This window comes from Panthera tigris, chromosome D1 (assembly GCF_018350195.1).
Source record: "Panthera tigris isolate Pti1 chromosome D1, P.tigris_Pti1_mat1.1, whole genome shotgun sequence".
NCBI classification, from domain to species: Eukaryota; Metazoa; Chordata; class Mammalia; order Carnivora; family Felidae; genus Panthera; species Panthera tigris.
In genome coordinates, this window is record NC_056669.1 from 9,669,414 (window position 1) to 9,696,788 (window position 27,375).

Genomic DNA, 27,375 nt, shown 5'->3' on the forward strand with positions numbered 1-27,375 from the left:
TTGTTATTTTACTTTTTTTAGTTGCACTACCTGCAAAATGAACTGCGTTTAAAAAAAAAATCTATTTCTGGAGACAATGCATCTTGATGACTTTTACATATGTTTTCTTTATTTTTTTTATCATCCTTGAAGAACAGCTCTAAAAATATAAGTTTCAAGGCATCTACTGCAACCAGTGCTTTGGAGGGCAGCAATCCAACTCAGGTAAGACATGTTAGATGCAACTAATGATCCTAAAACATCAACCAGGAAGAGGTATTTAATATTGTATTGGGTAAATTGACTCGCAATTTGAAAAAACAGAACTGCTTTTATAATTACGTCCTAACCAAAACTTGTAAGTCTGCATGTTGTTAATGGAATGAAAGCTATTTCGCTCCTGCACTTATTTATGCGTGTATATTTAACTACAAAATACAAAATTGGCTCTATAGTTACCTTTAGAAAGCTCACAGGTTAATAAGCTCTGATTCCAGCCTATTGCCCAGTATGGCTTGGTTTACTGTACGTGTTAAAGAAGCGTGAGGGATTTGTGTAATATGTTCCACAACATTGTGCCTCTCCCAACCGTAAGATGAATGCAAATTATTGTTAGTTATAAATGACCTGTTTTTTGCAATTTAACTTTATAAGTTGATCTTGACAATTAATGTTTTCTGTACCATACATTTGATACAGTAAAGTTGGTTTCTTACTCTTCACTTTGGTGTTGCCAGAACAAATGATGCGTGTGGCAAAAAATGTGTGTTCATATTGAAAGATAATGCTATAATACTGAAAACTCATCATTGGAAAGTTCTTCTGGTGGCTTAATAGTATGAGTTTAGAATTTGTTTTGAATGATCTAGATGAGTCGCTCCTAATTCACGCTATTAGAGGCATCTATGAAACCATTTGCTGGGTTTAGGGAATCAATCTATAGCTGGGAAGTTTTCCTCTGTGGGAAATAATTTAGAACCAAGCATTTGGGGTCAACAGTGAGTGTTCTATACCAGATGCGTGAAGACCATACTGGGGGTGGGGAGTGGGGGGCTACTCCCAACTGAGTTTCACTAAACTGAGGTTATCCTCTCCTGACTTATTCATTGAAGGAAAAGAGGGCATGGAGTAAGTAAGACAAGAAGTATTCCTACAGGTCCCCCAGAAATCCTCTCGAACTGTCCTTTTTGTCCAGTCTACTCCAAATACACACATAAATACATCTACATTATCACATGTGGAGTTGTGAGAATAAGAAAAATGTAACTGGTCACAAGACATTGTTTCTCCCTGAATATCCAGATTTAGTCTTGCTTGGGGGACCTACTCAAGCCTCAGCTCCTCCATGAACCTTCCCTGACAATTACAGTTCTCACTGATACCCAACCTACCCTCTTCTATTTCTGCCCAGTTTAGTAATTTATTATATACTGCCTTGAGGGATAAACAATGTGTTCACTTTGTGTTACCACCTAGATTATACACATGGAGGGTAGAGTAAGTGACCTTAGGTGCTGAATATATACCAGGAAATTAAATGAATATGTGAGGCCCAAGCTGTGATCTAACTAACGAGTTGGCTGACTGGCTATTTGACTAGAAGATCCAACCCTCCACCTCATTGCATGGCCCTCCAAGACTGTAAAAGGAGCCCAAGGAGAAGGCAAGGGTGCGGGCGGGATTCTCAAAGGCAGTCGTCCCACAAGCCAGAGGCCACCCAGGCCTATCTCCATCTGGAAAATTAGAGCCTACAATTTGGTACCAGGCCAAGTTGTTTTCTCTGACGGAGATGGGCATGAAAACTGGGTGGGCGTGTGGGGCTTCTTGGGGAGGGGTAGGGGAAAAGGAGCTCTTTGTCCCTCCTGCCCTATCAGGAAGAGAAACTTCTCAGGAATCTGTGCCTCGGTCTCCAGGGCTTCTTCCCCGCAAGGACCCGCCCTCGGCCCCTTCTGGCAGCTTCCGCCCCTCCCCCAACCCACCCCCACCTCGCGCGCGCCCCGCCCCCTCCGCCTCGGGGTTCCAAGGGCGGTTGGCCCGCCACGGCCACGGTCACTCGGCCGTTCGGAGCTGCGGGGCGCACGGGGTTGAGAGAGCCGGCTCTAGGGTTCGGGCTGGGGCCTGAAGAAACGTTTTCTGGGGCGCACCGGACCCGGGAGTGAGGGAGGTGGGAGCCGGCCCCAGAAAGCGTACAGAGAAGGAAGGGAACCTGAGGGGGAGGGCCCCGGGAGGCACGGAGGACCGGCGCGGGGCCTCGGCGGAGGCTGGGATGAAGCCACCTAGGGTTGGGGGTGGGGGGAGGGAGGGCGCGGCCCGCAGGTGCAGGTCCTCTCGGAGCGCTGCCCGCTGGCCCTGCCACGCCAAGTGTGCGCGGGGGCCCGGGCAGGGGCCAGCGCATCCCGCGGGCCGGGCGAGGGTACCCGGGGAGTCCGGGACCCCGCGCCCTGGTCCTCGCGTCCGGGCACCGTCGGGCGTCGCCAGAGGGGAAACGAGGCCCGGCCCCCTCTCGGGGCCAAGGCGTGGGCACCGCCGACCTTCCCGGGAGCTGCAGCCCGCGGGCGCCCGGTGCTCGGTTTGTAGGCAGTGTAATTAGCTGATTGTACTCTGGTGCTCACAATCACTAACTCCACTGCCATCAAAACAAGGCACAGCATCACCCGCCGCCCCGCGGGCCGGAGGACGCCAGCCACCCTCGGCGGCAAGCGGCGGATCCCGAGCGTTGGGAGAAAGCTGCGCTTCGAGACTCGATGCGTCAGCATTTGCGGGACACAGCGCTGCTCGCGGAGCACATGGTCGGCTCTCGGGGGAAATGCCTGCACCCCAGGGGGTCGGCCGCTGCTCCGTGCAGTTAAACTGTGAGCTACTCCGGGGCGTCACTGCGAGAGTGGGCAATCTCCTGCAAGCAGGGCGACATCTGGACAGTTGAATGGCATTAATGTAAGCTATAATGACTTCTAGACTCAGGGGACGAGCCCCGAACTTGACGTTTAATGCTGTATGATGTGATCCCTTGTGCCTTTTTTTTTTTTTTTTTTTTTTTTTTTTTCATGAGTAAGGTCATTTTCACCAACCCACCAACTCAAGGGAGCTACAACTGACACCATGATTTGCCTATCACCACGTTTGGGGCACCAACTTGGTCTGCAGTGTGTGATGGAAGTGAACTTTTTTTTACCCCCTCTGTGAGTCTAGTTACTAGGCAGTGTAGTTAGCTGATTGCTAATAGTACCAATCACTAACGACACGGCCAGGTAAAAAGATTTGTTAATCGTCCAAATGAGCTGCCTATGCACATCAGTGTGTTTGGGGTGGGGGAGGGGGATTGGAATACGCAGATACTCCCCATTGCCTATGAATAGCTTAGCCAAGAGAGAAATCAGTATTTTAGCTGCTAAATATACAATGTATTATATATATATATATATATATATATATATATATATATATATATATGTTTTTATAATTTTTCAACTTCCTTGAGGTGCTTAACCCCCCCAAATTTTAGACATATTGGGGAATATAATTTTTTGCTTAGTTGATCTATTGCCATTCTGTAGACTTGTGATTATCAACTTTTGAAACTATCTTTTTGTGAGGCTGTATGAAAATTTTTGAAAGATTAAAAAGTGCCATCAAGTTGTAAGTTGTGGTTATTACCAGGTGTCCCCTTTCCTTTCCTGAGTTGGCTGTAGGCCATCCGTGTCAATTCCTGCCATGGTAATCACAACTTTGCTGTTGGCTGAAATAGTGAGATTGTTCCTAGATTAACGAAATCTCCCAGGAAAGTGATTCGCTCACACTTCATAATGGTTTTTTTATAAGAATACATGAACATTTTTCACAGTTTATTTGGACCGAGTCCACACGTGAGCCATAGCCCCTTCTTTTAAGTAATCACTTAAGACTCTTGCAGAGCACATAGCTTTTAGCCGGACTGATGAGTAAATGCACTTAGGATCTAAATTCAGCTTCTTCCATTAGATTTCCCTGAAAGGATAGGGCGGAGGGAACTCTTTAACAAAAATTTTACACCTAGGTGCTTATCGCCCCGTTTGGACCTCTGGGCTCCCCTAGGGCTAGGAGGTTGGCCTCCCTGTTGGATTCTCCAACCAATATCCACATAGGGCATGCTGAGCTGTGGCAATCTGGTGTGGAAGGAGGGGGTGGGTTCAGGTGGCAGAGCAAAGAAATTGAAAGCTTTATTTAGATATCTAGATATATTTGGGGGATAGGGAGCTGGGTGGGAGGTGGGTCGAAGTCTGGGGATGTGAGAGCGTTGAAGTGTTGCCCCACTGACTCCCAACAGGACAAGAAACGCCCCCAACTTGATGTTTTGACTCTGCTATCTGGACTCGCAAGGCTTGGACCGACCCTAAAGCCTGTGGCCCGGAAGACGTGGGCTTTCGGATAGCCCATGTGCAGGCGCTGCACCCCAACACCTATCCAGGAAAACTAAGGACTTCTGGCGTGGTTGTTGCCAATCTGACCGTTCTCTACAAGGCGGGGCTGGGAAAGAAGCCGAGGGAGCTTGGAGAAGCGTCCTGAGTTGCCATGGAAACAAAGCCCGGCGGCAGAGGTCGCCCTGGCCTAAAGGAGTCCGTTGAAATTTGCCCTCAGGGATTACTGGTGTTCACGGGATCTTCAGAACAGGACTCCAACTTGGCCAAGCAGTTCTGGGTGGCCGCGTCGATGTATCCCACCAACGAATCTCAGTTGGTGCTGTCCAGAGGTAGCAGTCAGCGTCTGCCGGTGGCTAGGGCCTCCAGGGGCGGTGCAACTGGTGAGTGGATGCCTCCTGTCATCATCACCAACCTGGAGGATTGCAGAGCTCCTCCCAGAAGTAACTGCAGAACCGAATTCTAAAATAAGAATCTTTCGTTTCACATGTCTAAAACCCTATACCCACAGCTTCTCAAACTTCTCAGCACTCCTTCCCCAAAAGCACCACTGGTGTATTTATTACACCTAACATCACATCTGAAAGTATCTCTTGAGTTATGGCAGCTCTTTGGCTAAACGGTAGAGAATAATCTGGGGGGACGTTACATGTTGACTGAATGGGGTGTTTACGTAATCAAGTTCACACAGGAAAGCCTCCGAGAAAGTTGAAAGCAGAATCAATATTGGGAGCCAAGTTCCCAGACGTGTAAGACATTAGTAAGCAGATGTGCAAACTGCTATTATGCAATTTTTATAGGTCTAGAGAGCTTAAATACCTTTCATGCCGTCGTCTTTCCAATAATTGCTTTACTTCCCCTTCGTATTTTTTAGAGAAAATTTACTTCCAGCCTTTTTTCGCTGGAAAAAACATTAAGTACCAAGTTTTATGCATTTCAACATCCTGATTCCTAGATTCTTCAGAAACTATGTACTAGGTATAAGGAGATGACTTTACACTTTGGCATAACTTTCTGAATTGCATACCAAAGCTCTGTCTCAGAGACCACCCTATCTACCCAGAGGAGAATGTCTAAATTCCCTACCACATTGAATAGGAATATAGAAATTGGAAGCTCTGATACTGCAAATATGTTCTCTTCGGAGACCTTCTCTTGTCTCTGGACTCTTGTCTTACCTTCTAAAGACATTAGAGGTTCCCTTTGGCCATAGCCAATTATTCAGTCTCCGATTATTTATGAATCTGGTTTATAAAGTTTCAAGACAGTACATATTTGTGTCTACCTTCCCGCTCTATTACCTTTTAATATTTATCCAGTTTCATATCAACCTTATTATAAAATCAGGATAAAATTATTTCAGGTTGAATTTGACTTTGTTTCTTTTAGAGAGTCCAGACATCACTGCTGACACCCTAAAGACTCAGCAATCTGAGGAGAAAGAAAAGTATCTCCAAAAGGTAGGCCAATATTTCAAGGTCATCTGATTTTCATTAGAAATTCATTATTATTTTCTAAATAAGCCTAGTCATTTGATTCTCCTGGGTGGCTCAGTCGGTTAAGTGCCCAACTTCAGCTCAGGTCATGATCTCACAGTTTGTGAGTTCGAGCCCCACGTCAGGCTCTGTGCTGACAGCTCAGAGCCTAGAGCTTGCTCTGGATTCTGTGTCTTCCTCTGTCTCTGCTCTTCCCCTGCTCATGCTCTGTCTCTCAAAAATAAATTAAAAAACGTTTAAAAAGTATATATATATATATATATATATATATATATATATAGTTATTCTTTTCTAAACACAAGTATGTAAAAATTTTCTACTTCTTGTATGCCAGCTTGAGCAATTAGAGAACCTTTGTTAGAATTATAATTAAAGATTAAAAACTTCTATTAAGTTTTGGCTATTCTCAGTCTCTGCAAAAGCCCACAGAATCAGAGGGAAATGGGGGAAAATGGCTTCACACGTTTGCCATCCAATAAATCCCCAAACCATATACAGTGTTCTAAGAACGTTGTAAGAACTGGAAAAATCTAATAGAAATGGCTATCTTAATAGGTCAGAATTAAATGATCAGAGGGATGAGTCTGTCATCTAGAATCACAGCGACTAAAGGGTGAAATTGAACACATTAGCACCGTCAAATCCACTGAGCATATCTCTTTTTGGCAACATCCCTCCTTTGCTTAAATGGCACAGGCACAGACTTTAACTCCTCAATTAATATGGTGATTTATAGGAACATTTTGTTTGGTTAATGGATAAATTCCATTCCTGTAACTGCTGCTGCACTATAAAAGCAAAGATAGAAGATTGGTTTGGGCCTAATATCTTTAATCATTGGTGTACTGGCAAACTCTGAAAGACTTATCGGGAATTCTACATAGATTACAGAATAATGCATTTCAGTTTGCTGATTACATTAATTCACTGTATAGATTTTTGGTGATTCTTCCAAACAAATGAGGTGATTATAAATAGTCAGCATTTTCTTCTTTCTTGAGGCTATTAGGTACTGTGTATTTATACCAGGACTTAATGGGTGGGATGGAACCTAATTTTTAGTGAGGTAAAAATCATTCAAGTCAACTTCCTCAATACTTTTTAATTTCATTTTTGGAAGATACTAAAAATAAAAGATTAAAGACAAGCTATTGTCAATTTTTATCACCTTTTGCCAAACAATTAAGATGATGTGAGTTACAGTTGCATGTTCTGCTAATGAATTATTTTTTTTAATGTTTATTCATTTTCAAGAGACGGAGACAGAGAGCACAAGGGGGGGTGGGACAGAGGGAGAGGGCGGCACAGAATCCAAAGCAGGATCCAGACTCTGAGCTGTCAGGACAGAGCCTGATGTGGGGCTTGAACCCACGAACCACAAGGTGATGACCTGAACTGAAGTCAGACGCTTAACTGACTGAGCCACCCAGGCACCCCTGCTAATGGACTATTATATCAGTAGTCTTAGAACTGGTTTCCTTGCCTCGGGTTCTTCTACATTAATTACTTAATGCTACAGATATTTATTGAGAAGTACCAAGCGCCAAGTACCATACCAGATGCTGGGAATACAGAGAAAGCTGTGGTCTGTGATCTAAAGGAGCATACAGTCTGGTGGTAGAGACAGCCAACTAAAGACAAGAATTATGACACATCATCATGATAGTTGTATGCACATAACACTGTGGGAACACATTGAAAGGCATCAAAATGAAGCTTAAGGAATCAAGAAATCTCCCCAAAGGAGCTGAGTTTCAAAGAATGTATCAATTTGACCAAAGAATATGCAGAGTAGTCCTCCACAGTGCACCGGTTGTCTTCCTAAAACCCAAATCCAGTTACGCTTCTCTCCTTCTGTATCAGCATGCTAGGGTAACAAAATAGCACAGACTAGGTGGCTTAAGCAACAGAATTTTATCTTCTCAAAGTTCTGAAGGCTCAAAGTCTGAGATGAAGGTGCCATCAGAGTTGGCTTCTGATGAAACCTCTCCTCCTGGCCTGTAGATGGCCAGCTTCTCACCGGGTCCTTACATGGCACAGGGAGAGAACCCTGGTGTCTCTTCCTCTTCTTATAAGGACGCCAGTCCGATCATATTAGGGCCCCACCTTTATGACCTCATCTAACCTTAATTACCCCCCCCAAAGGCCCTCTCTCAGAATACAGTTACACATGGGGTTAAGGCTTCAACATAGGAGTGGGGGCGGGGAGTGGGGAGATGAACGACTCAGTCCATCCACCTACTTCCTTTTTTTCCTTGGCTCTCCATTTCTGCAGGATGAAGACCAAATCCTTCAGTATGTTAAGTTCCTTTTCGATCTGACCATAACCTGACCGACTTGTACCACTCTCCTCCTCCTTCCTGAGCCTTCCCCCACCCCCAGTGTAGCCCGCACTGCACAACTGGTTCGCAACCACTAGGCTAGGGCACACTCCATAGCCTCCCCGTAGGTGCTAGCGAAGTGGGGAATGGGTAAAATAATTTTTGTGGAGCCTAAATAGACAGATTATTCTGTGATATCTGCCAAATTGGACATCAGCTCAAGTAGGTCTGCAATGCAGTAAAGAAGATTCTATTTGTTGAGAGCAGAAGAGGCCCAACAAAACAGCAAGCCCGCAGGAAAGAAATAGAATGTCACTGAAGCTATGCCTTGTGAGTACATTGAAGAGCTTAGTCAGTGCAGCAGAGTAGAATGCTGTTCAGACAGTGCCCTGGTACAAAAGGCAAAGGAATCCTGCGGTATATTTCAGATACTACTGTGATGTAGTGTCCATAACGGCCAATTTAGTGAGTAGATACCATGTGCTAGAAACTAAGCTGAGCAGTTCCCTTGTATCAGCTCCTATTGGCCTTACAATAGTCTCATGACGATGATTCCCATTTAATCCAACAAGGCTTAAGTGATCTTCTGGTTCCCACAAGTGGTAAGTGGCAGAGCCTAGATTCAAAGCCTGTATCCTCACTTCAAAGCCCATGAGACTCATTTGTGTGATAATGATTTTGGCCATGGCACCGTTCGGCTCTGCTCCCAAATAAGTTAGAATTCAAAACTGTAGTGTAAATAAAACGTGTGTGAGACACACTGTTTCCAGCCCCGTGAGACTGTAAGCTGTTTCTTCAACCTGCAATGCGCTTTGGTGTCTCTACCTGAAATGCTCTTCCCCATTTACCTCCAAGAACCTAGCTCAAGTGCCGGCTTCTCTGTGCCGGGAGAGGCGACCTAGACGCTAGAAGAATGAACGGCTTCCCCCCGCATGCTCCTATGGCAAGTCACGTACATCTTTCTCACGGCGTTTATCACAGTCTCTGATCCGTGCTATGGGCCTTTGTGTGTGTTCCCGTCTTCCCTGCCAGATTACAGGCACCATGGTGTAGTGGACTTCAGAAACAAAGCCAGTTTGGAAGTCCAACTTTGCCACTTACTATTTGCATGACCTAGAACAACCTATTTAACTGTGAGGCTCAGCTTCCTCAGATAGAAAAAGAGGAATGATAAAGATGGCCACTTCATACACTGATACAAGTCATGTGACACACCTGGCCGTAGTTTGCCTTCGACAAATGTGAATTCACCTCTCCTCTGTGAGAATAGAGGTCATTTCATAGTGCCTAAGCCCGATGCCTTTCTGGTTATTGAAACACGATACATATTTGTTGATTGAATAAATAAATGCATAAGTGAACGAATTAATGAGTGAACATATGGTCTATACAATGATGGTTCCAGTTTGTTTAGCCTTTTCTGCGTATATCCATCTGGCAAATTTTTCTAGGCTGATAATTTTTGCAAGAATACTCCCCAAAGCTAATCTGTTTGCAAGTTGGCTTTAAGAGTATGTTAGCACATCACTTCTATTCTCAGTTTTGCTTTTATCTCATGGGTCTCTATGTGGTGGGAGAGAATGTGACTCCGTGTAATTATGAAAACATAGAGTCAGTTTTTGGATTCTACCATTTTTCTAAGTCTATTGTGCCCCATTCGTGTTGCTGCCATCACCATTCTAGAAATTTTAGCTGGATGACAGAAAAAAAAGTGGCAGTGGGTGGTTCTTTTTAGCTAATAAAAATTTTACAATGATCTGTTTAATTTCAGAGCATCTTCTACATATCTTGAACATATACATTGATAAGTAAATACCTAGTGTGATTTTCATGTTAAAATAGGGGGAAAGTATTTCCCATCAATTCTCTGAAAGGTTTTTTCTTCTGCTGTTCCTTAAAATTAATGAAAAATCTAAAAATTTCATTTCCATATATCTTAAAAGTACCTTTATAAAAGCTTTTTCTCCCGACTGATATTGATTTTTTTGGTTGTCGAACTTTTTAAAAACTGTAACGTTATCCTCCATTTTGGAATATTCTCCAGGTATGCATTATAAATGCTTTTGGTTAGTGGTCAAAATGCTATTAATCACAACTACTGTTTCTTTGATGGATATCCATGGCAGAAAATCAAAAACAGTTGAGTCTGTCAAGATTAAATGGCTTACTCTGTCCATAAAGGAAACCTTATAGCACTATACTGGACCATTATTCTTCCTTTGAGAGTTCTAAAGTAGTCTGCAAACATTATAATAAATGAATAGTCAGCTAATTTTTTGAAGTCATAAAACTAATTTGCTTTTTAGTTTTGCCACCTTTAGGAAAGCTCTTTAGCTGATTATCTCTTTATGAAAAGAATTATAAATAATTCATTTGCTGGGAGAAGGAAGAAGAGATCAGAACAGTATTTTAAGTCATATAAATAGATGACTTATTGGAAATGTCCATCTGAAATCAGAGTTCTGACATGAGTATGTATAAACTGAAGATTTCTACAAGGAAATTGTTCATCTACAGAACAACATCCCAGATATACTCTTTATAGGGAATGGGGTTTTAGTCCATCCTATCACATAACCTATGCAGCCAAGACTGACCATAGTGTAAGTCTTCCTCAAAAGTGAGCTTGCATATATATGGCATTTCCATGAACCGGAAGCAAATCATGCCATGAGAACATTCTTAGGAGAAGAATCTAAGAAGCTTCACAATACTTTTATTCACTGAATTATGAAACAGCATGAAAGTGGAAAACCTTAACGGCATTCTCCATTATCCTATATCCTGTATATATATATCCTATATACTATCCTATACTTCAAAGTAATAAAAGGGATGCTTATCAGTTTCATAGATCCAAACCAAAGATGTAGGAAATTTTCTCAGTGTCCTTACCATGATGCTCACATAAAAAAAAAATCCTCTTTGCTGTCAAATTGATCAGAATTGGCTACCCAGACAAACCTAAATTTTCTCAGTAACAGTGTTATCGAGTACTTTTTTAGTTTTGCTATCCTGCTCTAATGTAATATTAACGAAGTTCCTTTTCCTCCATAGAACCTTAGGAAATGGTAGGTTTCTCCTTCACCAACAAAAGATACTTAGTCATTTAAATTCCTGTTGTTCCTGATTTGTCAAAGAATTCAAGTGAAAGAATCATAAAAATAGACTGTGCATTCACAGTAACAAGCAAATATTTTGGTAGCAAATGATAATGAAAAGATTACATAAATATGTATGAATTACTCTTTTATATCATCTATAGAAACACTTTGTTTTCAAACATTATTCAGACTTGGGAAACATTTTCAGCTGACAGATGAGGTTCCCCTGTTCATCTTCTTTGCAACTTCTACAGTCCGTGAAAACATACTTGGAGGAAAAGGGATCAGATAGACGAGATTTGCAATCATTTACACGAATTCATTGCCTGATACAGACACAGCCCCAGAGTTCAACAGGGACATGTCCCAAATGCATGTCCCAAATCTTTTCTTCTTTCTTCCCTAAGATTTACGTACTTTGTCTTCTATATACATTCACCTTAGGAACAGAATAAAAACATTTTAACCCCTAAGATACACCTGGTCAAGAACCCATACTAATTATCTGCTTGTGAAACATGACTAAATGAAACTATTGAGTGTAGGATGAAACACAATGGGATTATGTAGGTTTTAAGATAATTGACAAGGCAATAGTGGAAATACAGTTGATAGGACAAAGTCACAGTAGATGAGCATTGTATGTTTTCCAAAGGAAGTGATACCAGGAAAAGGCAACAGATGGAAATGGAATTAGAATTCGGGGTCAAGAGTAGAAAATAAGGCAGCACCACTGTCCTGGAGTATCTGGGGTACTAGACAAGGAAACAAGAAAGAAATTGAACACAGAGAGAAGGCAATATTCATGTACTAGAACTCTGATACAAGAGAAAGCCTTGGCTATAAACAAGAAAGCAGAGTTCTAGAAGCATAAACCCTTCTCCCCAACAATCAACAACGTTAAACATTTGTGTTATTCCCCGCTGCCATACCCAGAAAACTACTTTAAAGCCATCAGTATACAAGATAAACAAATTGACATATGGCATTTTTCTAAGTTTATTTATTAGCATGTGTGTGCACTGCGTGAGAGTAGGGAAGGGGCAAAGAGAGATGGAGGGAGAATCCCAAGCAGAATCCCACACTGACATGTGGAGCCTGACTTGGGGTTTGATCCCACAAACTGTGAGATCAAGAACCTGAGCTGAAACCAAGTTTGACACTCAACCGCTGAGCCACCCAGGTGCCCTAACCAATGGTAATTTTTTTTAGCCAAGTCAAAAAATGTTCAGAAATCAATTTACAGGGGTGCCTGGGTGGCTCAGTTTGTTAAGTGTCTGACTCTTGATTTCCACTCAGGTCATGATCTCATGGTTTGTTAGATTGAACCCCACGTTGGGCTCTGCACTGGCAATGTGGAGTCTGCTTAGGATTCTCTCTCTCTCCCTCTCTCCCTCTCTCTCTCTCTCTCTCTGCTCCTCCCCTCCCCCCACCTTTCTCTCAAAATAAATAAAAACGATTTTAAAAAATCAACCTACAAACAGTTGTTCTATTATAGAGATAAACACTTAAATAACCTTTTGAGGAAAAAAGACAGATTTTCATAGTTACCTTAATTCAGTAACTTATTAGAGAAAACTTAGCTATTATTTAGGACAGTATATCTAAGTCTTGAAACTTTTATTACAAAGGATACATTTTTAGAGCACTGAATAACTAAAAACAGAAAGAAAAAAGATAGTTTTTAATGATGCTTATCATGTTTTATGTATTATCTTTGCATTCTCTGGAGTTTATGACCATAATGCTTCCAGCAGACATAATGTAAATGTTGGTATGGGTACAGACACTCGCCTGTAACGCGAGGTTGAATTCAACATTGTGTAGGGCCCACCCCATACAGGTAAGGCTCTATACTGAAATGTAGAGTCAGGTGGGGCCAAGCTGAACTTTACGTAATGTTCGCCCAAAGCTGCCGAAAACTTGGTAGCCTTAAAAAAAGATGTAAGCAAGTCAACAGTCATAGCTGAAGAGGCAAGGCCAAGCTCAGGGAAGAAGAGGCAAGCAGAGCCATACAGTACAATGAATCATGAGGACAAAACTTAGGAGAATATGTTTTGGAAGAACTGGCCAAGATTCACTCAACAAATATTTTTTGAGTACCTCTGTGTTCCTGGCACCGTGCTGGGCACTGGAGTCCAGTGGTGGAGTCACCAACATGTTGTAAAGATACAAATTCTATCCTTATATGAAAGTTGCAGTCTAATCAGGGAGAGAGATATTTGTGAAAGAGTTCTACGTGATGTTGGGCCGACACTGAATAGGGCAGAGTTGACCCAATCAAGGGAACAGGAAGGATTTCTGCAAAGACTAACCGGAGATTTGAAGGAAGAGTGGGCATTCATTAGGCCAGAAGCAGGGGTGTTGGGAGCTTTGGGGGAGAGCATTGCAGACAGCAGAAGCAGCTTTGCAAAGACCCTGTGCTTCGAAAGGCACAGGGCATTTCAGAAGCTGAATGGCCAGCAATGCAAAGCTTAGGCCACCGTAAGAACAATAAGAAGCCACTGAAGGGTTTTACATCGGGGGGGATGATAATATCGGATTTGTTTGGAAAAGTCAGGAGACTGACTATAATACAGAGAATGGTTTCCATTAAAATACATTTGACAGAACTGAGAATGGATTGGAAGTGGCCAGAGCAGAAGGGGGTGAACCAGAGTGGAAGCCATTGCTATCATCCAGCTGGGAGGTGATGGTAAGCTTGGATTAGGAAAAGTAGGTTTGGAAGAGATTTAGGAAGCAAAATAACCAAGACTTAAGTCCTATACTGGATAGGAAATGTGAGACTGAACAAGTTATCGAAGATAACTCCGAGTTCTCTGGATTGCACAAAAGGTGCCGTTCTCTGAAACAAGGAGTGTCGGATAGATGAAGTTCAGGTGTTGCGTTGGTGTTTTGTTGGAGTGGGGAGGGGTTGAGAATTCAGCTTAGACTGTACAAGTGTGGGGTGCATTTGAGAGAAGCAGGTGGAGTTGCCAGGCCCGAAACTCAGGGAAGTTAAGGGCCAGGGATGAGATTGGAGAGCCATCCAGTGGGAAGTCCCCCACCCCCTCCTTCTTGCAGCCTAATGGGCAGGACAGGAAAGACACTTCTGAAAGAGGAGGCCAGCACTATGAACACACTCACCTTATCTATACGCATCAATATGATGAAAACCTTAGAGACTCAGTAGTTACTTGTTTGCTGAAGACAAGCCTTAATAATTATCGCAGACTGAGCCATCAATAGTCTATAATTCAATCTCATGTAGAAGTACCCTTAATACATCTATGCTGTAGTGAGTTTTAAAATGCAATGTTCACTTTGTGCTCCTATTTTCCCCAACATTAAAATTCAAATCTCACTTATTGCTTTTTTTAAAAAATAAGTGCCTTTGAAAGCAACATTAAGCAGTTTTAAAAATCACTTGTACTTTCGTGCGTTTGTTTTGCGTGAATGTTTTAAAACAAGAGCTATGCTCTGCAGATAATTAGTACTGATTTCCATTAAAATATGTGTAACAGAACCAAGAAAATATATTTCTTTTTATTCTTCACAATAGATAAGTTAATATTTTATTGGAATCTACATTTAAGAAAAACTGTGTATTGACTGTCTCTTATGTAATGACTGATATGTTTTTCTCATTTTAGTAAGCTGTCATTTTTTAAATGAAAATTATATATGTCAGAGCTTGGAACTGAGCCAGGATCAAGCAATTTCCAGGAGGTATGGAAAGGTGCTTAGATATGCATCTTTTTCCTGCCAGTCAGCGTTCTTCCTCCAGTTAATAGCCCTCTGACATCCTCCATCCACTCTCGTGGATTACTGCTGGTGGGTTTGCCTCCTAAAATTCAGACTGGAGAAAGCCTTTTCCTTGATTATTCACGCTGTCTTTGAAAGTACATAGTAGATCATTTAAGGTCCAACAGTTCAGTATCTTACTACATAGCAGGTATAAATTTACTACACAGAAATTATAGAATCTACAGAGCAGAGTTCAATTCATAGGCACAGGGGATGGTAGTAAATTTATAGAGTAAATTCATAGTTGAAGCATTCTGTTATCAAAATCAACATGCTAGCAGTTACATACCGCCTTTTGGAATCAAGCCGAGATGTGAGACTTTTTACCCATACCTAGTTGTACCTAAAGCCGCTGGTAACTTGCACCTTCCTCAAGTTGGCATGGCACGTGGAAGAGACATGGAACCTACTGAGGATTGCATCTGTAGAGCAAGAACTAGAATTCCCTAGTGCTCCTGTTGGACTCCCAATCATAGGCATAGAATTAAAAGTTAAATTTAGGAGTCTCAAGAAAAAAGATCAGCTAATGTCCTTAACTTGTGGTTAAACTATAGAGCCTTGGCTGAATATTATAAATTTGGAGTGTGATTCCCATTTAATAGTTAATTTTTAATCAAAAATCCTATCATGAATTTATATTATTTTTATAATATATTAGAAAAATATATTTATATTTATATTAAATAGGATCTTAGCTCATCAGTTTAAAAGTACTACTGTAATTCAACCATTCGTTGCCCTTCAACCACTTTTTGCAAAGTGCTACATGGTAGCATAAAATAAATAACTTTGATCAAAGCTGACCTCAAGCTGGGTTAGCTCCCCACTCTGTGTGTTCCCATTTTCTACTAGAATATAAAGTTTTTCTGAGAGCAGACTACATTTGTCTTATTCACCATGGTTAATCCGAATTAATTCTTCATTTTCAAAATGAAGACTGAATGAAGAAGCCATCTGTCACGGTGTGTGTGTGTGTGTGTGTGTGTGTGTGTGTGTGTGTGTGTAAGTGTTCCAAAATCTCCAGGATGTGTTCGAAGTACTGTAGCAAAAGAAACAGAGGATATGGAGTCAAACAAACAGTGTTGGGAATGAGTTTGAATCCTTGGTCCTGCCAGTTACTAGTTAGTTACGTGACCCCAAGAAAAGTGGTTAATTTTTATGTGGTTGAGTTCTTTCTAGCTGTAAAGCAGTAATAATAATAATACCCATTTCACTGTGTTATGAGGGTTTAATGAGTAATCCCTTGCACAAGGCCTGTCATCCAGCAGTGACTCAGTGAAAGTCTGTTTTATCTTCTCTGCTCTCCCTTTCTATTTTCTTTTAACCCATAATTGAAAGGTTAGAGTACAGCCAGGTATAAACCAAGCTTTAGGATTAAATGAGATGCTTTGACTAACAGGGTAAAAGGGTGATGGTATAGATTATCAAATGATGTAGATTGTCATCCAGACATGATGAGTAGATGACGAAAGGCGCCGTCCCCCAGGTACCCATGTCCCGATTAAAAGACACAATCAAGATTGGCTTGCCCATACTGTTAAGGAGACTCTCATAATGTTTCCCCATAATCCTATTTTATGTACCACCTGAAAAAAAAATTGTCACTGAAAATAAATTTGGAAATATCAACTATGGAAAGTTCAACAAAAACGTGTGGCCAAAGTTAGTTAACCCTTGCAGGTAAATACCGCCTCTCTATGCAAGTATAGATTAAGAGGTGAACATCATGGTGAAGGTCTGGATCAATGGTTCTCGACCAGAACCCTATCAAAAATCCACTGGGACAGGAATATTTTCAGCTATACAGACCCTTTGCAATAGTTCTTGGAAACCTAGAAAAAGACTCCAGTATAGAAGCTAACTAAGTGAGGCCAACACGCTATTAAAGGTGGTAAATAGCAACAACAATTAGACCCAACTCAAGCCAAGGCAAACCCGACTGATGAGCTAAATGGTGACCAACGTTACAGTCATCATTAAAATTTAAATTACAAATATGACCCTAAACTGAGTGAGTAGTATAGGTTTGGTTTGCTTGTTTATTTTGTTTTTGTGTTCTAGATGGATGAGACTGTTTGTTATTTCTTGGATCTGTTTGCTAAGTTTTTTTTTTTTTTTTCCCTAGGAAATTGTCCATTTCGTCTACATTTGCAAATTTCTTGGTGTAAAGGATTCATAGTGTTTTTTCATCATTTTTAAAAATTTGTTTATGCTTATTTATTTTTGAGAGCAAGAGAGACAGAGTGGGAGCAGGGGAGGGGCAGAGAGTGGGGGAGACACAGAATCCGAAGCGGGCTCCAGGCTCTGAGCTGTCAGCACAGAGACCGATGCGGGGCTCGAACTCACGAGCTGTGAGATCATGACCTGAGCTGAAGTTGGACACTCAACTGACTGAGCCACCCAGGCGCCCCTTTAGTCATCTTTTTAATCTCTGCTGTAGATCTAGTTATTGCTTCTATTCATTTGTAATCATTTGTATATTTTTCTCAGTGGTTTTTCCAAAAGATTATCTATTTTAATAGTCTTTTTCCAAAAACCAACATTTGGCTTTACTATTCTCCATCATATTTTTGGCTTCTACCTTACTATTGATTTGTGTCACTTCTGCCTTCAATTTTGGGTTTGTTCTTATTTTCTTTCTACCTTCCTTCTCTTTTCAGTTTGTTTCTTAATTGTCCATTTTATGTCTTTTCTAACATAAGCACAACTATAAATATCCCTCAAAATACTATTTTTGCTTCACCTCACAAGCTGGATAGTATTTTCATTATTATTCCATTTTAAGTATTTCTAAATTTCTATTTTGATTTCTAATTTGTCCCAAGAATTATTTAGAAATATGCTTTTTTAAAAAAATTATGTATTTAAATTCAAGTTAATTAACATACAGTATAATATTGGTTTCAGGAGGAGAACCCAGTGATTCATCACGTACATACAACACCCAGTGCTCATCCCAACAAGTGGCCTCCTCAATGCCCATCCCCCACTTAGCCCATTCCCCCCACCCACCTCCTCTCCAGCAACCCTCAGTTTGTTCTCTGTATTTAAGAGTCTCTTATGGTTTGCGGGGCACCTGGGTGGCTCAGTAGGTTAAGTGTCCTACTCTTGATCTCAGCACAGGTCATGATCTCACAGTTCGTGGGTTTGAGCCCCATGGTGGGCTCTGCACTGACAGCGCACAGCCTGCTCAGGATTCTCTCTCTCCCTCTTTCTCGGCCTCTCTTTCTCTCTGTGTCTCAAATAAACTAAAAAAAAAAAAAAAAAATACAAAACTGTTTTTATTTTTCCTTCCTTTCCCATATGTTCATCTGTTTTGTTTCTTAAATTCTACATATGAGTGAAATCATATGATCTGCGTCTTTCTCTGACTGACTTATTTCGCTTAGCATAATATACTCTAGTTCCATCCATGTTGTTGCGAATGGCAAGATTTCATTCTTTTTGATCACTGAGTAATATTCCAGTGTGTGTGTGTGTGTGTGTGTGTGTGTGTGTGTGTATCACATCTAGAAGTATACTTTTTAATTTCCAAATGTTTGAAATATTCTTGAGATATCTCTTTTTATTTTCTAAATTATATTGTAGTCAGAAACATAGTTCCCGTTTTCTACTAAACCAAGCTTAACCAGAGCTGTCTTTATGTCAAGTTCCTCAATATGATGCCATTCAACTATCCTACGCTTTATACTCTTCTTCTCCCAAAACACACATCTTGCCCCAGGAAAGACAGGCTTATCATCATCTTTAAGCATCTTTCAGCTCATTCCTATTTCCACATCTCCATTTATTTTTACTTGGCCTGTTATACCTTCGTGCCATTGCTGAGCATGCTTTTTCTACTGTGGTCATTAACTTACCCCAGTGCTCCTCTGGCTGCCTTTCTCCCTTTGATGCATAATTTTTTAAATCCTTAGATTGCTTATTTTGGAGCTCCTTTAAAGTTCTCATGAAACTTTCTACATGTTTTAAAATTCTAAACTTATATTAAGATTTTAGATCCAGCAATGGATATGTTCAAATATTATTTTTTATGTACTTTTTTTCATTTTCTGATGTTTGGACCATGAGTATATATTGCATTTATATTCAATGGAAAGAATTTGTAAAAAATTTAAATTTCCATGCAAATTAATATATTTACTCCAGTATTTTTTAGTCTATTGTCTTCTTGTTTTTTTTTTTTTTTTTCCTTTCAGAAGGAAAGGAAAATCATTGTATAATATAATACTTTGGGAACTAAAAAAAAGCACATATGCTGTAAATCCTTTATTCACCTCCTTATGTAATCCTCAGAACAACTCCGAGAATTACCACAATTACCCCTATTTTATAGATGAAGAAGCTTAGGCTGAAACATGTAAGTGACTCTTTCAAAGTCACACAGCTAAAATCTAGCAAAGGCAGTTGGAACCCAGGTCTATCTGTCAATGGAACCAAGGTGCTTAACTACTATACCCTACTGGTTCCAAGAGTTTCTAGATTCTCTAAGTATTGGGATGGTTGCCAGGCAACTAGGCAAAGAATTGGTTTTAAAATCAATTCAGTACTCTTCTAAGATCATCTTAAGATTAAATTCAGTAGTTCAGCTTATGCTGTGGTCATCTATATTCTTTTGGTAATATAGATAAGTAATCAGAGAATTACACACGTATGCTATTTCTGATGAATGTTTCAGTCAAAAAATTTCAATCATAATCCAAAGAAGAAATGGATTTTTCCTATGAGAACCAGGTCTTGAGAAGAAAGGACCTTTCTTTCAAAGACTAGTATTTATTAAGAGTTTCTTGTATAACCGAAGATTAACTAGGGAGAAAGTTTATAATGCACTGGAAATTTTGTGGGCAGAGGAATTTGCACTGCATAATTAAGGGCAAATAATCTCTTCATTGACCCTCCTCATCTTCCCTTTCTTCCATCCAACTCTATCCAGCAGCTCACCCATAGGCCAGAGATGGAATCATCAGTATCCTCCTGTCCACAGAGGATGGGCAATCCATCCTCTTTTTCCCACTTTTCCACATTTTGAAAGCATTGGAAGAAAATATTTCTCTTATAAGAGTAATAACGATAATAATGACTACCGCTTATTAAATGTTTACCATATGCCATGCATTCGGTAAAGCAATTTGTATGATCTCCAGTTTTCACAACAACCTTGCTTGGAAATGAGAAATCCGAGACTCAGAAAGTGGCTCTTGGTTTTGCCCAGGATCGCAAACCTCTAACCTGTGGGTTAGTGATTACTGTCAGAGGGAAGAAAGGAGGAACAGGGAGGGCTATTTAAGGTACTACTTGCCATTAATCATACAGCAAAACTGAGATTCCAACCCAAGTGTTTGACTCCATAGTCTGTGGAGCCGCCCATGTTGTTTGGCTCTGAAAAGCCAAAAAGAGAAAACTAAGCCCTTTAATTCTTGAAGTGACACCAAAATGTATTAACCATCTATGAGATATTAACTATCCTAGTTTCCTGGAACCAAGTTTTAGTCCATACTTTATTTTCTTAAGAATAGTATATAAATTAAATGTATAAATATAGAAGAAAATACTATGTTAAAATATTTAAATTTAAATTCTGATCTCCCTATATTATTATTTGAAGAACTAATAAATCATATGGCAAAAATTTCTTATCCCATTAATGAATACGACCAGAACACTGTGAGTAGAAATGATTAGTCTTTTGTTGTTATGAAATTAACAAGTAAATTATTTATCCCTACTAGTAGGTTAAATTGTAGAGATTTTCTCTTACCACTGAATTTGTTTAATTATCAAGGCAGAGATTTATTAGAATAGTTGGCACTGTTTTTGTTCTGATGACACGGTTGCCTGCGGTAGTTTTTTCTTATTCATTCCCAGGAAGCACATCCAGAAAGCAGAAATCAAATCATATCTGAAAGCTTTGTTTCTGGTGCATTATATTATAAAACTGATCAGGCACTAAAATCCATTATAGTAAAAAAAGGACCTGAAATAAAAGGACAAATCAATTTCTTTTTTAACATAAAATCTATTTGAGTTTTTGTTTTTCTTTTTACCAAGGAAGGCAGGGCCAGGGGATGAGGTGAGCAGGGATTCAAGGAAGGGGGTGCTGGGAGCCACCATATGAGTGAGGTAGAGGCCCCCCTAGCAGGTGCCCAGCTGACCAGCCCAGCCAACTTGCTCCGTCCCTCACTTAAAAAAAAAGTTCTATGATTAGAGCCCTGGGTGATGTTGCACATGCCATGAGAGCACACTCTACACCATGGTGCTGGTGCCTCAGTGCTGGCCAAACTCCAGAGCCAGTGACTCTCCTACCATGAATATGCACTTGGTCTGGACTGATCATAGAATAAACGCATCTCTCTTTTTAAGACAGGTGAATTTTTAATTTTACTATTATTTTAGATCTTGTGACTAAATATGTGTCTGTACGTGAGAAGCATTATGTCAATACAACTTGCCTATGGCTACCCCATAGTTACACACAAAATAATCATGTAGTTTTGTCTATAAAGAATCTTCAGAACTATCCATTGTTTAATTTCACTTTCTAAAACATTTTTCTTTTTCTTCCTCTTCTTTTTTTTTTTTAATTTCCCCCTTAGGCCAATAATTGTGTATTAGAGCAATAGTTTCATTCACATGTTGTGACTCAATCAATTCAGCGTAACAAAACTTCATGGAGAATCATCTGCAAGGCACCGCTAGGCTCTAAAGAAGGATAAAAAGAAGGATAATACCCTGAAAGAGTCATGGTAGCAACTATGAGATAAAACAAGGAAAGTAAGATCCATACCTTAATAAAGGTACAAAGTGCTATGTAATCACAGTACGGGAGCCATTAATTCCTAATGGAAAAGTTGGAAAAGAAACCAACACTGAACAGCTACATTAAAAACATCCCCAGTCCTTATCTACAGACATTATTTTATCCAGTCCCTAGCAAGTTTGACAGGTGTTATGAAATTCAGCTTCGTTTTTGCAAGTATCCTGAATTAGTTTTCTTTCAATAACCGTGATGTTATGTGAGACCTAAAATTCAAGTGAAAGGTAGAAATCCTGTCCCCAAATAAAAACTTCATAGGCTTATAAGAGGCAAGATTCACATGACAGGAGCAAAACGAGGCAAAGCCAAGCCAGAGGTGGACCTGGCCCAGCTGCTGATTTCTCCTGCCCCCTGGGCTCCTTTCCTCTAGCGTCTCTGTGGAGCTCACCCCGCGGTTGTAGCTTCGCCTGCCAGCGGCGTCCGGGCTGAAGACTCGTCCTGAAGAACTGCTGCTTAGCAATGCAGCAGCCTCCAGGGCTTGGCACACCCTGCTTCCTCCGCCTCAAAAGCTTTTATCCCCATCCTGTGTCTGTTGCTTTCTGGTGACCACCGCTTGGAGGAACAAGCTTGTCGCCTCTGGGACGTCTTTGAGTCTCCCCTAGAGACACACACCCCCCGAGTCTGAATTAAGGGTCCCTTGTCAGGTCTCTTGATTGCAGCCTATACAAACGCCTTCATGGCACAGTTGAAAGTATCGTCTGCAATTACCTTGCAAGCAGGAATTGTGCTGTTCAGCCCCTAGCGCAGTGATGTTACATCACAGGTGCTCGTCATGGATGGAAACGCGTCTCCCCTGAAAAAAAGATATGTTCGAGTCCTAACCCCCAGTATTCTTCAGAATGTGAAATTATTTGGAAATAGAGTCGCTGTAGATGAAATTACTTAAGGTAAGTTATTACCGGAGTAAAGTGGGCCTTATAAGTGTCCTTCTAAGACGTGAAGACAGAGATACACAGCGAGAAAGCAACATGCCTACGAAGGCAGAGATTGGAGGTCTAGAACTGCAAGCAAGGAGCGCCACAGATGGCCAGCAGCTACCAGAGGCTGGGCAGAGGCCGGGGGGATCCCCTACACGTCTCAGAGGGAGCTTGGCCCCACCAGCCCCTTGATTTTTGACAGAATTGTGAGACAGCCTCCAGAACTGTGAGACGATAAATATCTGTTGTTCTAAGTCAGCCGGTTCATGGTGCTTCGTTACCCCAGCCCTAGGAAAAGAGTGCAGTGTTCAGTCAATTCGGATGGATGGGTGACTTCCGAGTTTTTACCTGGCTATGACAAATCTGTGTCTGTTCCCAGTTATTTCCTGGTTGTAGCCTTGATCTAAACAGAGCTGCTTTCATTTTATTTGGCCACTCAAAGCTACAAATTTTATTTGTCTGATTTTCAGGTTCTTCTTTCGTTCTCAAATACTCTAGATGCAATGTTCTCCCTGGCTGTCTCCAAAACTGAACATAACTGGATTTTATGAAAGAAATTTTGTACCCATACTTGCCCCTTTTTATATAGTCTATATCTTGATAAATCTTCATGCCTACACTAAAGTAGTGTTTTAAGACATAGGAAAACTTACCTGAGGGTGTCCTTGTCTCAGTATCTAAGGCAGAGGAGAGATGAGAGAATGAGGTTCCATTCCATATGCATACTGCTGAGAGCCGTCTTGTCACAGACTTAGGTTGTGGCCTGCTGTCTGAGTTTGCTGATCTTGCGGCTTTCTACCATCTGATGGCAATTTAGTGGGGTGGATGATAGCTTGGGCTTTGTTGTCAAATAGAGCTGGGACTGACTCCAGATCTGCCATTTCATGGCTTGGGTACGTTATTGAACCTTACTAAATCTTGTTACCTCCTTTATCAAGTGGGGTAACAGTAGTGACGAACTTCTGGGTTATTATAAGAAAATAATGGCATAATGTGCATGAAGTTCTCAGCATAGTTTGTGTAGTAAAGTCTTAATAAAGGTTATTATTAGATTATTAGATGGGCACAAAAAAAACCCTTCCATTTAGTGTGAAAATCATATTATTTTGTAAAGTAGCATCTTCTGGAATAAACTGTGTTACACATGAGAATCTATCATGGAAATTAAATACTTTTAAATTCTTCCAAAGAACACCGGAAGGCAAATGCAATGATATCTACCCTTCACAGACAAAACCTTTATTATTGAGTCAAAGACTCACTCACTTTTTTTTTTTCCTTTAAACAGGCTAAAAGGAGAGATGAGATTCTCCAACTCTTAAGAAAACAAAGAGAAGAAAGGATCTCGGTGAGATCGATAGGCTTTCAGATACATTGATCTGGAGGGGCGAGTTATGGCACATTCCCAGAGGTTTATAGATTGTCCCCAGATATGTGGATACTCATGGCCCAGAGCCTTCTATCTACTGGAGTGAGGGCAGGATATAGACATCAGGTAGTTTTGCCATCTCCAGAGAACGCAGGTCTGCTGGCATAGAAGCAAGGTGATATGGTCAGTGGGTCTGCCATCACACGATATAAGGCTATAGGATATTCCCATGGGCCCCCGCAGTGCTGATCTTTGTTTTCCAGTGATCGGTCTTGCTTAGATCATACCAAAACAAATGCTAAATGAAGAGAAACATAATAAAAATAGGAAAACAATAATAGCACCCCCTAAACTTACAGATGTACAAACACCTGCTCTCGTGAATGAACCCTAACTCTCTTAATCTGGAACATTTCTAACCCCACAGTCTCCAGATTTAAGAAACTAGTCTGTGTAAACTCCATGGTAATTCTCCCTCAGATTTTTTTTTCAAGTAAGGAAATTTCAGTCAGCGCAAGAATTAAAAATTTTCCTTTCTGAGTTCTGTTTTGTTTTTGTTTTCAGAAAGAGCTGGTTTCCCTTCCTTACAAGCCAAAGGCCAAAGGACACAAAGCAAAGTAAGTTTACTTCTGTCAAAAGTATTCTTACCTTTCTAGATTCCCCCCGTAGAGAAGCACTTCTTTTTTCATACTCCCTTTGCCCCCTGCCCTCAAATCTTCTAAAAACCCACCCACTGTATTTACAGGGCCTTGAATAAACCTTCTCCCCCTCCACTTTAAAGCCTGTGTGCCCACTTGCGTATCTGGGCAATATGCCAGCATGAAGTGGTGCAAACAGGACAACAAATGAAGCCTGAATCTCTGTACACATTCCCTTCCCCTCCTTTCTCATTCCGGGCTACAGTACCCACCTGCCACCATGCCCTCTCAGCTCCCCACTCCCTTCCCCACGTCCAGCCCTGTCGTCTTTAACAACTCAGCAGGTCTTTTCGATTACCAGCTCCGATCCCACCAAAGCCACATCTAAGGATGCGAAACCTAGGTTCATGTAATGGGGGCTTTAGCCTCATGGTGAGGGGTTAATAGCCTTATCCCTGCAATCATGTTAGAGCAGGAGGAGACACTTGGTCCCGAAGAGTTTAAAGGAAACACCCTATTTAAAAAAAGAAGCCCTATTTTAAAAAAAACTCTACATTTTTTGTTATTATGACTGAAAACTAATGTGGCTAACTCAACATTAATTTTATAAATATTTATTTGCATACTGTATTCAGGGAAGAACAGAGAGTAATAGAATTTTGGTTCTTATCCTACTGGTATTGAGGCTAACTCCCTTTAATATTAGCAGAGGAATTCTCTTTTAAAAATAAATATGTCTAGGGGCTCCTGGATGGCTCAGTCAGTTAAGTGTCCAACTTCAGCTCAGGTCATGATCTCATAGTCCATGAGTTCGAGCCCCACGTCAGGCTCTGCGCTGACAGCTCAGAGCCTGGAGCCTGCTTCAGATTCTGTGTCTCCCTCTCTCTCTGCCCCTCCCCTGCTCATCCTGTGTCTCAAAAATAAATAAAAACATTAAAAAAAATTTTTAATAAATAAATAAATAAATAAATAAATAAAAATATGTCCACACTAGTTTTTTTTTTTTTTTTTTTAAGTTCTGAAAGAAATGAAAAGATCATTTAACCACCTGGCTTTGTTGTCCACATAATACTCAGCAACTTAATTTCTTACTTTTTAGCCAGATGATTTGAATTAGCTTGTAAGGGTGAAGCAAAACTAGTCCAAGGGGAAGATTCATTTATCTGATTCAACTAATGGGTGAAGACTGGTACTTAACTAAGCATCGGCTCATGGGTCTGGGCGCTTCAGGTTTCTGTGCATATTTTTACAGGAATGCTCAGAACATTCCTGCTACCACCCATGTTGATTCACCTACAACATCATTTCAGGCTTGAGCAGATAATGCTTTACATGCCTGCCTAACTCCTTTTGTATATGAGCTTACCCATTTTCCCTCCTCAGCCCTGGAGCCTTAAATGTCATTCTGTTCACGGGGATCTTCCTTTCCTGAGCTTCTTCTGCAGTCACTGTCTGTACCATTCTTTTGGCAAATAACCACACGCTACTTTGCACCCGTGTTTTATAATCAACTCAACTCATTAACTCCTAAATTATTTAACTTTTCACGTACTGTGGGCTTGTCTGCCACTGCATTGTAAGCTCAGTGAGAAATTGGGCCACCAATTTCTGACACACTGGCTGCATGTAGGAATTCAGAAAATATTTGTAACAAAAAATTTTAGCTCAAAAAGAGCATGTAGTTCAGTATTAGCTAATTTAGAAGGTGATGCTTTTATAGTGCACATTGTAAACATTTTTAAATTTTTGAAGTATTTTAGATACAATCGTAAAGTACTTAAATTTGCCCTCTTCCTCCTCCCTCCATCCTTTCATGTCCGCCCAGCCTGCCCCCCCCCTGCACACACAGATACACCTTCACCATGCTCCTGCAACAGATCTGATGATAATCTAGGTCCTCTTCGGTCAGAAAGAACTAGAAAGTGTGTTCCTGCTAAGGTTTTAGTATCAGTATGTTTATTGCCCACCCCAGAAATATTTGCATCTCAAAAGAGGTCTGACTAGAAGAAGCAATGGGTAATCCAAAGAAATCAATAATCAATGATGAAATCTCAGAAGTGTCACTCTCAGGTGAGCAAAATATATTTAGGGTGGGCAGTCTTCTCCCAAGCCCTTCAAATTCCACGTGACTGCGTAAGGACCCCTCCTCCCACTTGCACGTTGATACTTGGTTGCAAAATCTAATGCATCTCCAGAATCCAAGACAGTTACTGGGGAATCTTTGAAAAGCTGTTTCCATGCTACATTGTGTTTACAACTACAGAGTTCTGTGTATTAAAACTGATTCATGTTACTGCCGACAGGAAAGTGATACCAGAGTCAGACAAGGAAGACCAACAGGAGGTCAAAGCCTTGGACTAACTTGATGGACAAATGGGAGAGGATGGCTCACATAGATCTTTACTTTTGAAACAACCTTCTCTTAAGTCAGGATCATTCGGATCACCTTGTTAAGATAGACAAAGAAATAAAAGTTAAATACGCAGGCTTCTAGGGATTTTACCAGTTATTGAAAGCTTGCGTCTGTTTTACTTGGTGGCTCCTACTGTGTTTGGCA

The 27,375-nt window shown here is 40.9% G+C and overlaps 1 protein-coding gene across 3 annotated transcripts; it reads left to right on the forward strand.

The window, feature by feature from the left end:
- Positions 1-87: 87 nt before the first annotated feature.
- HOATZ (HOATZ cilia and flagella associated protein) lies at positions 88-27,311 on the forward strand. 3 transcript variants are annotated; one of them, XM_007074866.3, is made up of 6 exons: positions 88-204; positions 4,283-4,756; positions 5,763-5,833; positions 24,100-24,159; positions 24,745-24,797; positions 27,122-27,311. In XM_007074866.3, exons 2-6 carry the CDS (start codon positions 4,528-4,530, stop codon positions 27,177-27,179), a joined length of 471 nt encoding a protein of 156 aa, XP_007074928.1. In that variant the 5' UTR covers positions 88-204; positions 4,283-4,527; the 3' UTR covers positions 27,180-27,311. The 3 variants fall into 3 exon arrangements, with proteins under 3 accessions (XP_007074928.1, XP_042815020.1, XP_042815021.1); XM_042959086.1 differs by lacking the exon at positions 88-204 and adding an exon at positions 2,016-2,143; XM_042959087.1 differs by lacking the exon at positions 88-204 and adding an exon at positions 2,670-2,913.
- Positions 27,312-27,375: the final 64 nt, after the last annotated feature.